Below are 16,913 nucleotides of genomic sequence, written 5' to 3'. Positions count from 1 at the left end.
GGTAAAAACATCCTGATAGGAGTGAAGAAAGGCTAATTCTTTATAGAATTACACACATTTAATCCATTAAATCTTATATTTGACTAATGGTCCAAAAAATGCTGAGAATAAATTATTTTTAAGCTACTGCTAGGTTCATTACAATGTGTTACTTATTCAATATAAGTTAGGAAATACAGTAAGCCTAAATTAGAAAAATGATACATATTTAGGTCAAATTCTGAATAAACAGCTAACTGCATGAGCTGACTTTCAGAGCTTATAATACTAAAAAAGTACTCTAGAAGTCTAAACACCATAAACTCAGGTCCTGCCAAAAGTAAAAAGGATGTGATAAGAATGCTAAAATCATACATATTTGTTTGTAAAAAAAAAAAAGTATGATGCAAACTTAAATATAGCAAAACAATATGGTTGTTAATTATTTATAAATACAGCTAAAAGCTTCTATCATTCACAATCAGATATGTACACTACAAATTTTACAATGAAACCTGAAGATCCAACTCACAGATCAGCTGTGATTGAGGGGAAGTTAAAGAAGGAATATGTTCATTTGGGTAAGATTTGTGATATAAAATGAATTTAAAATCAATAGTATTACACATAATTGAGACCTTCAGGTATCCATTCACTTGATCAACATATATTTGTTATACAACTGCAATATGCTAGTTTCCTTAATCCCCTTTTACTGTACCACAACAATGTTGAAGAAAGGAAAAGCGGAGACAGGACTTAAAACCTCAGGATATCGACAGAAGGTGACTACTATAGTTACTGAACCATGATTTTGTTGGGAAGTCTGTCTCTCTCCTTATGCTGAAGGCTTTAGGAGGACATATCTTTATACTTAAACCTTTGCTCCCCAAGGATTAAAGACAGTGCCTGGCACATAGCAAACATTCAAAAAAATACCTAACTAAATGAAGTGCTGTAATTACATTAACCCTACCCACTCCTTAAGAAATAGAACTTGAGTTCCAAAAAGAGAAATTGCTTAAAGTCATAAAATTAATGTCAGAGTTAAATTAGAAATCAGGGTTCCAAAGATGTGTTCCTTTTCATTAGAAAAGATAGGGCTTTTTTTGGTCCACCAACCACCTATACTCATGCCTTCTTCAAGGCAAAGTGAATTATCACCACTCCTAACTAACAGCCAAATGGCGTCCTGATTACTTGTATATTCATAGGATAATTTCAGGGTCTTTCATAGACCTATGGATTCTTCAGAAAGAAAGCCAAGTTAACAGTAGACAGTTGATTGATCTATCTACTGAGATTCTAAGTGGGTTTTCTTCTCCCTTCCTTTTTTTTTTTTTTTTTTTAGGATTTTTTTCCCTAACTCTCCTCAAGAATTGATTACTCACCCACTGTACACAAAGTACAGCCGTGATACAAAGTATAAACATTGACTCCCGCTACAAGCGGGATTCCATCCTCAAAACTTCAGGCATCAGTCACAAAACTTTCTATACTCCTGGTAGTGTTCCTCGGAAGAGGCCGTTTTTTCAATTTTCAAATGCCTTCTGGTGTCCACCTAAAACCTCTGTGACCCATTTTCAAAGACTTCTCTCGGGCCCACTTCCTAGGTAAATAAACTTTAATTCTAGGACTCTGTTGTATTTCACATCCACATCTAGGCATGCAGGATTTACTGTATAAAAAGCATTTTATATGGAAGTATTTTATATAAAGTATTTTATATAAAAAAGTTATTTTATACAGAATATAAATTCAAATTCCTAATGATTTATTCATTCACTCCTAGGAAACAAACCTTCCCCCATTACCCTGGGAGCTCCCTTACTGCAGCTAGTACGTCTTGAAACATCTCTACAGACATTTTACTGAAAATGTTGACTGAATAAATGCGAAGTCAATTAATAATGCTGTATCTAGGAAAATGGAAGGCACTCCATAAGCTAGACGCCAAAACCCCGAGCGCAGTAATCTTTTTTTATTATTCTCACTCACTCTCCCAGGGTCACCGCTCGCATCCGACGCACGTGGAGGCGCGATGGGCGGTGCCCTCAAGCCTCTGGGGGGCGTGGCCCCGCAGCCTCGCCCCGCCCCTGGCGCGCGCGCTCCCGTCGCCGGCTGCGCTCCCCCGTTCCGAGCGGCGCAGAAAAGCGACGAGAGGGGGCGGGGCCTGGAGACCTCCTCCATCCTCGGGCCGAGACCGGAGGGATGTTCCCTGCTCAGGAGGAGGCCGACAGGACGGTGTTTGTGGGGAATTTAGAGGCCCGAGTAAGGGAGGAGATTCTTTACGAGCTATTCCTTCAGGTATCGTCGGCCGGGGGCGGCGGAGGGGCGGGCAGCGTCGAGCCGGAAGCACAGCCGGAGGGGCGGGGCGCACCTGGACCACCCGAAGCGCGGCCACCTTCCCGCGGCATCCTGTGCCCGGGTTTAGAATTGTGTTCCGTTTGGGCACACCTGCCCCTAGGTGAGCAGCTGGTAGTGAAGTGATAGAATACGTGCTCCAGCCCCATAGTAGAGCCCTGGGGGTGGGCGGCGACTTGGCTCCCCCCAGTTCATGTCCCCCACCCCCCGCCAAAGCTCTCTCCGCTTTGCGGAGACTACCTGGGCCTTGGGTGTCTAGGGCAAAACCGAAAACAGCCGTGTCGCTACCTTCCTTCGGGTCATAAGAACCGTCACGCCTTACATCCAGCGAAATGAATGGTATAGATTTTAAAACGTTGCCCTATACATGTCTTATTCCCCCAAACCCTTTCATATGGAGGGTGTTTTTACTCCACTATGGTCAAGTGAGATTTAATGATTCGGACAGTCAAATCCTGACTATAACCAGTTGATTACCTGGGCAGTTCGTTGCATTTCTTTTTCATGCCAAGAAGACCTTTTGGAAACTTCTCGAGACTTAGGACCTTCATGAGTAAGCCTTCTGTCCCCTGTAAACACTCACCTATGGTCTACATGTAGGTGTTCCTTTTCTAACGTGATCTACTCATCCAGCCGTTCCTCTAGCCGTTGCATGACAAACACGAAATAAAATGCTGAACATACAAATTTAAGAGCTAGCCCTTGGTCCTTCTAAAAGGGGAAATTTAAAATTAATTACCATGATCTAGGGTAATCCAAAAAGAGAAGGATACATAATATATTGAGGTTGTTTGGGGATATGAACTCTAATGTCTTAACGTCTAACGTCGATGGGACTTTGGGCAAGTAAATGAGTATCTCAGTCCTGCAGTTTTCCTTAAATGTCAAATGGTAGTAATAGCATCTACAATATGATGTGGTGGGAAGATTAAATAAATTAATCCAGGTAAAACAGAATTGAACTTGGCATTTCTTTCTTTCTTTTTTTTTTTTTTTAAGATTTTATTTATTTATTTGTCAGAGAGAGGAGCAAGAGTGAGCACAAGCAGACAGAGTGGCAGGCAGAGGCAGAGGGAGAAGCAGGCTCCTTGCTGAGCAAGGAGCTGGATGTGGGACTGGATCCCAGGACACTGGGATCATGACCTGAGCCGAAGGCAGCCTCTTAACCAACTGAGCCACCCAGGCGTCCCTGAACTTGGCATTTCTAAGTGCTTGCTGCTGCTACCGCTACCAGTGATAGTACTATTACTAAAACTGCTAATACTAATATCAAGAGAAATCAAGAAAGAAAGACTTCCCCCTATCAGAATAAGGGCAGGTTGCAAGGCAGACAATGGCAAAACTAAGTTTCTAGGACTAAGTGATAGCACTAGCGATGCAAAGTGTTCTTTACATGGTTTTTGAAAGGCCCTAAATTTCTGTCTTCTGTTAATTTCAAATACAATTTCATAAAGACAGTCCACCACCTCCCCCCACCCCCTCCCTCAGGAACACAGTTTCCTTTCCTGGACATAAAACCTTATTATTTGAAAAATACTGTTGATTTTAAGGCTTTTATGCTTACTTTTCTGATTTGCCATCTTTTTGAATTTGCCCTTTTTAATCTGGTCTGATAGTTGTCTTATAGTTATTTCCCCCAATATCATTTGAAACTTATCACTCTAACAAAAAAAAAAATTAAAGGAAAACTGAAAGAAAAAACCTTATAGTTCTTTTTCCCCTGAAGGTTTTCTCATGTTGAGCCTCCACAAAGGAGGAGGGGGGTTGGTGAAGGGGTTGGGGGTAGACATAAAGACCCCAAGCATGCGCTTACATTATTTTTAGTCCTGGATCGATATGAGTTGTATGGATCTACAAGATGGATAGATAGATATTATATATATGAAATCTCATTTTAAAAAATAATTTCTACCTAAACAAAACGTTCATCTCTTTTTTAACACATCAGGCAACCAAGCATATGTTTTTATTTTTGCCCATGTCCTTCTGTATTCTGTAAAGATTTGCTAAAGTGAGGTATCTTTTAGAAAGACTTTTCAAAACACATGAACTGAGTCTTCAGAAAGACTAAAAGTTGATGGGATTGTTACTACAAACAAGTTTTGTTGAAATTTATCTTTAGAAATGCTTTGGTAGGGGCGCCTGGGTGGCTCAGTGGTTCGGGCTGCTGCCTTCGGCTCAGGTCATGATCTCAGGGTCCTGGGATCGAGCCCTGCATCGGGCTCTCTGCTCAGCAGGGAGCCTGCTTTCTCCTCTCTCTCTGCCTGACTCTGCCTACTTGTGATCTCTGTCAAATAAATAAATAAAATCTTTAAAAAAAAAAAAAATAAAATAAAATAAAAAAGAAAAAAAAAGAAATGCTTTGGTAGATCTTCAAATTTATAAAATTTAAGCATATTCTGTTCATTAATGATTTCATATATTTAGTATCTGTAATAGAACAGTACTGATTAAAATTAATTTATCTTATTACTGCATATTTATCCTTTTACTAGTTTCAAGTTTACAAGTTTCAAGTTTCTGATTATCCTTTGAAGTGAGAAAATCAGGTTTAAAGTTTTTGTACTTTGACTAAGAAATACTGAAATAGACATTTGGAGGATAAAAGTAATGAATTCAGTTTCAAATATGTTGAATTTGAAGAACAGTCATACAGAGGTCTCTAGGAGACATGTGTGTAAGAAATAGATTTGTTGATGAAGTGGTCCTTGAAACCAGAAGGGAGGATGAGCTAGTCCCAAGAAAGCAGAAAATGGGGAAAAAAAAAAAAAGACTGAACCCTAAAATATAGTATCATTTTAAAGATGATAGTTAACATTTTTCTTTAGAATTAAAGCAATTTCTTTATTCAACTTGACAGAGAATAGTAATCAATCAATTAAAAATTATGAGACAGTTGCCATTAAATCTTAGTTGTTTGTAAGTCTTTGTGGGTGCCTCCTGTAATCATTATCATGGAGGACATGTGATTTTTTTAGTTTTATTGTTTTTTACAATATTTTACTCTACTTTTTTACTCTCTTTTACTAATTATAGGTTTTACTATCAATACAATCAATATTTTCAATTTGTTTTATTCCATTTTAGTACTACATGATGGAATAATATCCTCCCATTGTTGGAATTAGAACCTTTCTAATTTTTCACTCAGATAAACAAAACCTACTTAAAAGTTGTAAACTTACTAAAACATTTTTTTCCTTTGGGAATATTTACCAAATGGGGTTATTAGACCAAAGCACATGATAAACTACTTTCTCTTGTCAAAATTGTTAACTTTGATTAAAAAAAATTAGGCTGTGCTACAATAGAACACTTTTTTAGGCTCGCTCAACCTGACATGAGGTTTGTCATTTCAGTTTGCTTCTGAGTTATATACAGTTAATACGTATGGAGATAAAATAGTATTTTACTCTTAGATTTAAATGCTCTCTAAATTGTTTTTGTTAATGTTGACAGAGGGTAACATTTCTTTTAAGATTTGGAACTATTGCCTAAAATCTTCTGTTCTTAACACCATGAACGTTTCCTTGATGAGCCAAAAAATACCAGAAAGTGTGATGAAATAGGGTATTTACTGTTAGGAAATGCATTATTCACAGAGCTACATAAAACAATTATTGCTAACAGGTTTTTTTTTTTTTGAAGTCTGAAGTTGAATATACCTGATTTATCTGAATGTAAGAAAAAAAATCTTTAGATTTATGAGAAAATAATTTTTAAGTTTTTTATAGGCTGGGCCGTTAACCAAAGTGACTATATGCAAAGACAGAGAAGGAAAGCCGAAGACTTTTGGATTTGTCTGCTTTAAACACCCTGAATCGGTGTCTTATGCCATAGCTTTGCTGAATGGAATTCGTTTATATGGAAGACCAATTAATGTACAGTATCGATTTGGTAGGTCTTGCCACTGATGTATCTTCCAAGTGTGTTTTGTTGATGGTGTTGTTCTCAGAGGTGTAAATATTGTGTTTTCATAATGTAAGACCCAAAAAGTGCTCCTGTTGTCTCTGTTAAATTTTCTCAGAATACATGTAGACATTCATGTTATATGGTTAACTAGTATTGCCAGTCCTATAGCATCTTTTCTATATTAAAATTTAAACTGTTCTTAGTACCAGCCAGCAAGTAGCTATGATAGTTGCTGTTGGCTGTTTTAAATTAAGTGAATCTATATGAATTGGGGGCACACAGTTCTAGCCTTCAATACATCAAGGTCATTTGCTAATCTTCTTGTCAACTTTAGTGTTTGGTATCAAATGCCTACTGTTTGGAAGGTAGAGTGAGTGCCTTAATCATTCTCTTGGGAGCACCATACTCCACATCCTGCCCTGGATCTAAGCCCTTGCAAGAGTAGCTGGCCAAAAGTAGCCATAGAGTGACCCTCAGTCACTGTGGAGAAGAGCTTCCAGGCACAAATGACCTCAAATGCCTTGTCCTACACACCTGTCAAAAGCGGGTTTGATACAGAGAACATCGTACTAGCACTCTACCTCTCTCCTGTTTGGAGGGACTGAAAGAGGCGATGCTTCTGGTGTCTCCCTCCCCTAAATGATGCAAGCCTATTGACAGATCTGTTGTTTGTTGACTTTCTTCCTCTTGTTAGACTAAAAACAGGTAATAAGAAAACAATACCTCATTGCAAAGGAAAAAGTTTCTCCTTGTGTTTCTTTCTTTTATTATATATATATATTTTTTTAATATTTTATTTATTTATTTGACAGACAGAGATCACAAGTAGGCAGAGAGGCAGGCAGAGAGAGAGGAGGAAGCAGGCTCTCCGCTGAGCAGAGAGCCCGATATGGGGCTTGATCCCAGGACCCTGGGATCATGACCTGAGCCGAAAGCAGAGGCTTTAACCCACTGAGCCACCCAGGCACCCCTCTTATATTATATTTTTAATGATTTTGCAAAGGTAATTGACTTTATCGTTGCTTTCAAGTCCTGTTTGGTTAACTCACACAGACTGGTAAGATGGGCCAGAATGTACTGTGTTCTGACACGTCCTAGCCGGCTGGCTGCTCAGCATCCTCTGGGAAGTTGCATTTATTTTGGCCAGTGCAGTTTAAAGAACTCTTGCATTCTCTGCAAGATGCGGGTAACACTAATTTTCGCCATTGTTAGCCTACGAGCATTTAGAACAGCACTGTATCGTGTATCTTACGGTCCCATGTCAGTATCATTCTTTGGTACAGCCGTATTTTGGACAAAGCTTGGTTATAATTCAGTCATTCATTTGTTGTAAACAATCTGTAAATATTACTTGGGAGATCAAAGGTATACTCAGGTACCTTATATGATTGAGGAATTTTAACCAATGCTACATCCTTTTAGGTTTGGAATTTTTCTATGGTTTAACAGTAGAACTTCAAAAAATTGTACCATTAAGTTATTTGTTATCTTTTTCTTATACAGGGAGCTCTCGCTCTTCTGAACCAGCTAACCAAAGTTTTGAGAGCTGTGTTAAGATAAATTCACACAGCTACAGGTAATTAAAAATATTTTTTCAAAAAGATGGGCAAATAAATATGGGAGAAATAGGAGGGGGAGACAAACCATGAGAGACTGTGGACTCAAGAAACAAACTGAGGGTTTTGGAGGGAAGGTGGGGTGGGGGGTTGTGTGAGCCTGGTGGTAGGTATTATGGAGGGCATGTTTTGCATGGAGCACTGGGTATGGTGCATAGACGATCAATTTTAGAACATTGAAAAGTAATTTAAAAAAATGGAAAAATTCCAAAAAAAAAGTGTTCTTATTTAAGAAATAGCTTTAATATTTTAATATTTTAATTAAAATATTTTAATAATCAAAACATTTTTATTTAAAATTCAGCTTTAATATTTTCAATAGTAGGTAAGAAAGATTTATATTTCTAGTGTTCTTTTCTTTATGTTTACCTTGTGCTTTTCATAGATGTAAAATCACTTAAGCTTGCAAGGTGCCATTGTGATGGATCATAGAGATGCTATTACCCATATCTTATACTTGAATAAACAGAGATGTAAAAGTTAACTAAGTTTCAGGGTCATAAAGATGAAAAAATGATAGCTGCTAGGCTTGAAATTAAGCCTTCTGACTTTAAGTCATTCTGTTATTTATTGTACTACTTTTTAGAACTTCTTTATGATAATTTTCCAAATATTCAAAAATTTTGTATTGGCTGATTTCTTGATGCAATGGTAGCCTCTAAAAACTCTGTCAGGCACGTTATCCCAGAGGTCATGGAAAAGATAGGCTCTGAATTAAGATGTCCAAATTACACCATTTATTAAACCAATTTAGAAGACACAGTGAAAAGCAACAGGAAAGATCCTGGATAGTTCCGCACACTTAGCATCAGGTGCAGGTGGACCAAAGGACCAGCACACTGTGTTCTGGTTACGCTAGTATTCGTGTGTCATGGTTCTTCCTGCAGCATCAGCCTTCCTTACTGCTAGTGTGATTATGAGGTTTAATAGGGGTCTCCATGCATATGGAAAATTTCTGGAGCTAATCTTACTCGCCCACTCTCTCAAAGAGACTTAGGGGCAAATACACCGAACCACAGGAGTCACTTCGTGGCTAGTCCGCCAGATGCGCCCAGATTTTAACTGAATTTCTGAGGCAGAGCAAAGACAAGAAGAGCAGCGTAACTGTTAGCCCAAGGGTGACGTGATGAGGACTTGCTGTTTCTTTCCCGTTTTGGTCTATAAAGCTGTTACTTATTCCACATCTTATCAGTTGAATCTATCTGTAGTACACTTGACAGGATAGTAACTTTTTTATTGTCTATATTTAACATGTATTATAAATTCTGCCTGTATCTCCCAAGTGATTTGCTTTTTCTGTTCCTAACAAGGTTTTATCACTGACCCATAAACTACTAGCTTATTTGGAGTCTGTTACAAGCATTTCATCCATCTTGTTTGTTTCTGTCTTCTGCAGCAGAACTGAATATTCTCATGTAGACTAACAGTAACTGAAACCCTTCTATCTCTCTGAGGCATAAGAGAATGTTACTGAAGACTGGCAATTACCCAGGTTTATCTATAGGAAAAGTTTTGCCTCTTAAATAAAACACAGTATGTTCCACATCTTCATTCTTCCCAGCATTTCTGTATCAGTGAAATCAGAAGTTAAAAAGTAGGTGCTGATATTAAATTATGTGAACTTAAATCTTACTTTTGCCATTTTATTAATGGTATGACCTTAGACGAGTTATTTCACCATACTGTACTCTGTCTCTAAAACAAGGATCATACCTCAGAGATTATTGCGATAATCAAATTTTGTAATACAGTGTATTTAAAATACCGGACACATAGTAAGTATTCAGTAAATACTTTCAGCCAATGTTACCAGAAAGGAGGGAATAATTTACTATGTTGGTAGGGAACCTCATATAGACTCATGAATTGAGCCGTGTATGTAATATGAGAGTTTACTCTCGCCTACTACTTGGGAAAGCATACCTAATTTTTCTCAGGAATGAGGAAGAAACAAGCTATTGTTATTTGGGCAGAGGTAGAAAGACAAGCACTTCAAGATGTCATAACTTTTGTATTCTGTGTTTATGGTTGACAAACTAAATCATCTCAAATTCTAGAGTAGAAAATCAGAATTATATGTATATTCCATAACAGTATACTCCATTGGCAGTACCTTACCTTCTAGTATTTGTTACATTATAAAGGAAAAATGAGAATAGGTTATAGTGTCCTAGAAGTAATGTGACGGTATACATGGTATAGCCTTAGTCTTTCCCGGGTCTTTCTTTGAAAAGGATTTTTTAATGCTTCTATTGCCTCTCATACCATTTGTTTTTAATAAATAGTTCCTGTATTAGTTTACTCGAGTTCCCATATAACCACAAAGAGTTACTTAAACAACAGAAATGCGTCGTCTCACAGTTCTGGAGGCTTGAAGTCCGTGATCAAGGTGTCCACATAATTAGTTCCTTCTGAGGGCTATGAGAAATAATGTTCTGTGTCTCTCCCCTAGTATCCTCTGGTAATTTGGCAGTCCTTGATATTCCTTGACTTGTAGACACATCACCCAGATCTTTACACGATGTTCTCCTGTGTATACCTGTCCTTAACTTTCCCCTTTTTTAAAAGACAACAGTCCTGTTGGATTAGTGACTCATCCTATTCCAATATGACCTTGTCTTAACCAATTATAACTGCAACAACCCTGGTTCCAAATAAGGTCGGATTCTGAGATATTGGGGGTTAGAACTCCAACATAGGAATTTTGGAGTGACACAGTTCAGCGTATAACTCTTCCCAATTTACATGTGATTCATCTCTCTAAACAACTATGCATTCCCTGGGAGTCACACAGGAAAGATGGTGGTTTTAGAGAATCTGCAGCTGTTTTCATAATGGTGCTAGTCTCAGCACTTCTGCGACTACAGACATACCATCCCCACTCTATAATTTCATTGCACTTTTTCTTTATTTCTTTACTATCACTTACTCTACACACACGTTCTTGTCTGCTCCAGCCCTGTCTCCAAATCAGACTTAAATTTTTCTTTCCCCTTCTCCCTGAAAAATCTTTCGTTGTCACATCCTTACTTCCTCCATGCTTCTTAACCACCATTGTTATATGGAAAGTGCTCTTTTAAAGGTTATCAGGAATCTTCTGAACAATAATTCAGTAGTTTCAATGCTTATTTGGTTTACTTTTTTATAACAACTAACCCCTAATTCCTTCCTTAGTGAAATTTACTCTTCCACGGTATTTGCGATGCTGCTCTCACCTCTTATCAATGGGATGTCCACCTCTCCACCTTACTCCTGTCGTCCACCTGCCCTCAGCTTTGCCTCCGCCTTTCCCACAGCACACCTCCTTTCCTAAGGATTATTAGTATTTGCATTAAAATTGTGGAATGCTGTGGAGCATGTAGATAAGTGAAGGCTAGCTATAGAATCTAACTAGTAATTGTAACTGAAATTTAGTAAACATCTTCATAGAAGCAAATATTACAACACTTGTAAATGAAACTTCAGCTTTAGTTTTTAAATTAGGGATTTTTATTATCTTAATTCATGTGTAAAAAAAATTCACAAACGTGACTTTATAGTAACCATTAGAAGTCCTTTTAGGAAAAAGCATAATTTTTATAGCTAAACAGTGAAGGTATTTTCAACCATAAATTAAAGAAAATTTCTATATTTCTTTCATTTCTTAAATCTATAGAAGATTGAATGTACTCTTGATGATTACTAATGACTTACTTTGCTCTCTTCATATCCAAGTGTCTATTTCTTTATACACATATAACACTGTTTAACATTTTCCTGTCAGAAGGCCAGATGTGACTTTAAGTATTGAAATTTCGTTAGGTAGCAACTAATGACTTAAGGTAGTATTATATCACTATATTATCATTATATTATCTGATTATTTGTGTGCATATGTTTAAAGTTAATCTTAACTGAGTTGTCTTAGAGAAGCTTTGTTTTTTAATTACAAGGACCTTTTCTTTTTTTTAAGAAAAAGACATTTTGTATAAGGATTTTAACTTTCTGTGAATTTTTCTTTTACCTTCCCAAAGAAATGAAGAAATTGTGGGCAGATCTTCCATTCCCATGCAGTTCTTTCCAATTAATAGTGCAGCTTTACCTCAAGAATATTTTTTCTTTCAGAAGATGGTAAGTTTAATATGCCTGTGGTTCAATATGTTATATAATACAGACTGTGATGGAACCTAAAGTTCTCAAACCTAAACCTGGGGTGAAGGCAGAAGCTGCCCTGAGCACTGTCTCCCCAGTGGCAGTCTGCTTAAACGCAGTCATCTTCAACCTCACACCTAGTCCTTCAGCTAGTGTGTCAGCACAGGAGGGGTGGATGGTAGTGACACTGCACTGTGGTCCAGGTACAACTGGAGTGGAGAGTTCTCATTTAAACTTTAATTTAATATAGATTCTCAGCGGTAGGGTAAACCGTGTTATTTCCAGAGACTCTCAGTAATATGGTTCTGGCTTAGAAATCATAATTATGGTCACAATAAGTTAAAGGCAAACTTAGGAAATTTTTGTCTTCCAACTTCTCATTTTATACATAATAAAATTGAGGTCTGGGGATATTAATCTGTAGCCCCAAGGCAGTGCAGCTTATTAGAGACAGATGTGGGACTATGGCACAGGTATTGTGATTCACAGGGTGTGTTTGTTGTGAACATCCAACATGTCTGTGAGCTTCAGACTTTTCAAGTAGCCCTTTTCATTTATTTTGTAAACATAAGGAAAATGGAGAATTTAAGTTTTGGAAAAAAATTTTTCTTAGTTACAGTGAGATATTAAAAACAACCTGTTCTCATCCAAAATTGTCAATATTCTTCTTCCCAGCATTTGTTATCCTTGGTAGGGATGAGAAACACAGACACACAGCACATGCACATACACACGTGTGTGTGCACACACACGGAGTTCATGTTGTCTCTATTAATCTATAGTCTACTTTGAATAGCTAAAAATTTGAGTTAGAAACAAGGAAGGGTCTGTCTTAATAGTTGACAAAAATGCTGTTCCGTCCTGTGGCCGTTAGCCACATGTGAGACTAAGGAGCACAGTTTTTAGTTTTATTTAACTTTAACTTTTATTAAAATTTAAAGGCAGATACTTGGTTCAGTTATTAGAATATTTTTAAGAAGATTTGCAGAAACTTGGGTATGTGAATCTACTTTTTTAAATGCAAATTTTAGGTAATCTAAATTCAGATCAAGTATTTTCAGTGAAAATGTAGCATCCAAATTGAAAAGTGCTGTAACTATAAAATGCACACCAAATTTCAAAGACTTAGTGTAGAAAAAGGAACGTCAAATATCTCATTAATGATTTTTATATTGTTTACATGTTGAAATTAAAATATTTGGGGGATAAATAAAATACATCATTAATGGCACCTGTTTCTTTTTTATTTCTGTATTGCGGCTACTAGGAAAATATACAAAACTGTGTATGTGCTTGTGTTCTATTTCTCTAAGGCAGAGTCTGTATTGTAATAAGCTGTACACTACCTTGAATCTTTCCATTAACGATTTAAGGGAACTACCACATTCCCGTTTTAGAAGGTCACTGTCCTAACACGTGGTTCAGTTTGCCGGTAGTTTTTTGTGTAATGCATGTAAACTGTTAACTTTTTCTTTTAATGTTTCGGACTTGTTTTGCTAGATGATTGTCCTTTTCCCCCAGCAGTGGCCTGCCTATAATCCAGCCCTGCAGCTGCCCTACTATGAGATGGCAGCACCGCTTCCTAACAGCACATCTGCAGCGTCTTCACTGAACTGCGCTCCAGATCTGGAGGCTGGACCCAGCTCCTACGAATGGACTCACCAACAACCCAGTGACCCTGATCTGTATCAAACGAATAAACGAAAGAGGCAAAAACAAACCAGTGACAGTGATAGTAGCACAGAAAACAAGAGAGGAAATGAATACAGCCAAAAGTTCCGAAAGTGTAAGAAAAAGAAAAGATATTAGCATTATGTTCACATGAAATTTGTCTACCCTGGTCTTCATTTTCTTAGAAAAAAAAAACAACAACCTATATTCTTCTAAATGACCAATTTCTTGTGTTTTTTTGAAATATATACCATGACATCTGATTTGCTATTTCATTTTTGTCTTGAATGACAAAAACTTATAAATAATACAGTGTAGTACTTTTTGTAACAGTATTTTTGACACATTGTCAACAAGAAATATGAGTTGTTATATTTTAGTACTGATGATGAAACTGCACGAAATTATGCATCAGAAGTCATTCACTGAGCCCTTGTGGATAAGGCCCCCTGCTCTCCTGGACTGTTGCCTGGACGGAGTGGTGGGTTTGGGCAACTGTTTAGGAGTCTCATGTTGTTCCTAACAAAGAGGGAAAAACAGGCTTTAGTTTGCTTTGTGAATAACATTTTATTTTTTAAGTCTATATATGTTCCTTCTGAGCCTTACTTTCCTACAGGTTTATTTCATAAAATGAGAATATCTGACAGTGATACCAAAGGAAAGATGACTATCATGGGACTAGTTTTTAGATCCTTCCTTTTTTTATGAGTGTATATAAACAAATACCTGCGTGTTTACTTCTCACTTAATTTTAGTTTGTGAAAATTAGTTGGCTATGACAGTATTTATTATGCACCTCTTTTGCCAACTGGGTTTGAGATAGTATATTTGACATACTTAAATCTTGATAATGAACAATAAACAGAATGATATTTCATTAATATATGATACTTAATATTTATTCTTAAATCAGGTTTCTTATTTCTGGTTCATTTATTTTTAGAAGCAGAGTACATGTAAAATTCATGGTTTATCTGGACACTTTGTTAACTGTGTGGCTCATCATAAGCATACACGATGCTACGTATGAACTATAGTGACATAATGATGACAGTTTACTAAGGCTAATTAAGAGAATCCTGCAACTTTCATTGAGGGGTACCCACCCACTTCAATAGGAAAAGCCATGCTTATAGATATCTATTTTGCAGGTTGCATAGCACTTTATAGATCTTTATTTAAAATGATAAAGATGTTGGGGCGCCTGGGTGGCTCAGTGGATTAAGCCGCTGCCTTCGGCTCAGGTCATGATCTCAGTGTCCTGGGATCGAGCCCCGCATCGGGCTCTTTGCTCAGCGGGAGCCTGCTTCTCTCTCTCTCTCTGCCTGACTCTCCGCCTACTTGTGATTTCTCTCTCTGTCAAATAAATAAATAAAATCTTAAAAAAAAAAAAAATGATAAAGATGTTTTTAGCAAAATGAGTGATTGAATTTAACTTTTGATCATAAATACACAGTACAGTAGAGTTTTGAATATAAATGTTAATCCATTTCTGTCTGATGAACATGAAAACTTAAATACTGCTTGATATAGTTTGATCTGTATTTGTTGTATGCTCCTGAATAATCAGGCTACTTTCTTTTTGCCTTCACATTTTTGCAATTTAAAACATCTTCAACTCTTATACCTATAGTTCACCTTCGCCCTACAATATTTCATAGTGATTGACATTATAGAAAATATGTACCTAAGAAATGTCTCTTAGCAAGTAAGAGTGTATATTTGTAAGAGAATTACCTTGAAATACTGTTACATGAACCGAAATCTTAGAACTGCGAGGAATTCTTGCAACTTCTTCCATCACAGGCAGGAATAACCCCAATACCAACTTTAGAAAGTCAGCCAATTTGAGCCAACCAGAAGGCAAAGACACCTACTTGCCCTTGCTGTCTTTCATTTTAAAAAAAAATAGAAAACTTTCCTTAAAATGTTACTATAATCTACAGTTCTGTATAATTTTAAACCATCAGTTTTCCCAGTGCTGTGTCTTTGAGTTAAAAATTCTATAAATTATTTGCCTTAGAGGGTTTTATTTTCTAATTTTAATTCTCTATTCTCATAATGTATTTTTTTATGTATGTGTACATTCTATTGCAAATGCTAGGAGAAGGCTGGAATTTGAGAACCAAAGTAATTATCTTTTTATTCTCATATTCACTAATTTTTTAATAAATTTTTGTAATGCATCAGTCAGTGGCAAAACCATTGAGAAAAATTACTTAGAATTAAAGTTGGTCAAAAAGATGAGTGCAAAACACACCCTTGAAATCTTTACTGAAATTATGCATCCCGAACTGTGATTCAAGAAAACTATGTGTAGCTACTAAGATGGTTGTCCCCTTGAAATCTTAGCATTAGATGCAATTATTACAAGATTAGCAATAACTAATTTATTATAATGACACAAAGTTCTGATGTAATAATATTGGTCATCTGTTTAGAGTGTAATGAAAGAAAAAGAGTTAATTATTACACTTTCTTTAGCACTGTCCAGGTGCAGGAACATTGTACACTGAGTAGTCAACCTCTTCCTGTGTATGGCCAAATTCTAATAAATTATTGGGCAATTAAAAAGTGAAATTTTCATCTCTTGCTAATGCAGTACTTCTGAAACCATATCTCCTGACTGTCTCCTCCAGTGCCTACTGAAGATTCCCTCCTGAATGTCTCATTAGCAATACAAACCCAACACTTTCAATATTACCCCAATTTTTCGTCTCCCAGTTTTCTGCTCCATTTTCTTCTGTGATCAGTGTGGACCAGTATTTCACTATGGACTGGGTGCTGGAGGGTTGGAACAATTGTTGATCTCACTTCAGTGACTGAACAGAGAACCGTTTCAGCCTCTCTCAGCCTGTGTGCCTACCTGAACAATGATGAAGCACTCTTGATGTTAAGTACTTAAGGAAATTAAAATAAGCCTATAAATATGCTGAAGGCCTGGGCAATTCTCCTCAAGGCAGATGCGCCTCATGACAGATGTGGTTTCAATGGCTGCCCTGGATGATAGTGTGGCCCTTTGGTTCCCTTGTCTTCCTTGTCCCTAGGAAGAAAGGCTGGAGGAGTAGGGTTGGCTCTTACAACACCGTCCTAAGGAACTGATGGGACACCAACCGAGCTACTCAGGCCTGTAGTCAAAGCTCAGTTTAAAGTTTCCGTATCCTACCTCTATTTTCCATTTCTATACATCCTAGCAAAGCTATTTACATCAGAAGTAAGAGCCTCTCATTAGTGCATTTC

General features: G+C 37.1%; 1 protein-coding gene across 2 annotated transcripts; it reads left to right on the top strand.

Annotated features, from left to right (window-relative positions):
- The first annotated feature begins 2,111 nt into the window (after positions 1-2,111).
- On the top strand, positions 2,112-16,247 carry RBM11 (RNA binding motif protein 11). 2 transcript variants are annotated; one of them, XM_082689502.1, is made up of 6 exons: positions 2,112-2,286; positions 6,078-6,240; positions 7,759-7,831; positions 11,885-11,981; positions 13,527-14,867; positions 15,077-16,247. In XM_082689502.1, exons 1-5 carry the CDS (start codon positions 2,191-2,193, stop codon positions 13,809-13,811), a joined length of 714 nt encoding a protein of 237 aa, XP_082545628.1. In that variant the 5' UTR covers positions 2,112-2,190; the 3' UTR covers positions 13,812-14,867; positions 15,077-16,247. The 2 variants fall into 2 exon arrangements, with proteins under 2 accessions (XP_082545628.1, XP_082545627.1); XM_082689501.1 differs by having other exon boundaries at positions 13,524-14,867.
- Positions 16,248-16,913: the final 666 nt, after the last annotated feature.

Source organism: Mustela nivalis, assembly GCF_964662115.1.
Source record: "Mustela nivalis genome assembly, chromosome: 1".
NCBI classification, from domain to species: domain Eukaryota; kingdom Metazoa; phylum Chordata; class Mammalia; order Carnivora; family Mustelidae; genus Mustela; species Mustela nivalis.
Note: the sequence above shows the minus strand (reverse complement) of the source record. Positions and strands in the feature narration are given on the sequence as shown.

Coding starts and splice junctions, on each gene's coding strand:
- RBM11 (XM_082689501.1), top strand. CDS start 2,191: ATGTTCCCTGCTCAGGAGGAGGCCGACAGGACGGTGTTTGTGGGGAAT. Junction 2,287..6,077: donor TTTACGAGCTATTCCTTCAG/GTATCGTCGGCC, acceptor AGTTTTTTATAG/GCTGGGCCGTTAACCAAAGT. Junction 11,982..13,523: donor ATTTTTTCTTTCAGAAGATG/GTAAGTTTAATA, acceptor CTTTTCCCCCAG/CAGTGGCCTGCCTATAATCC.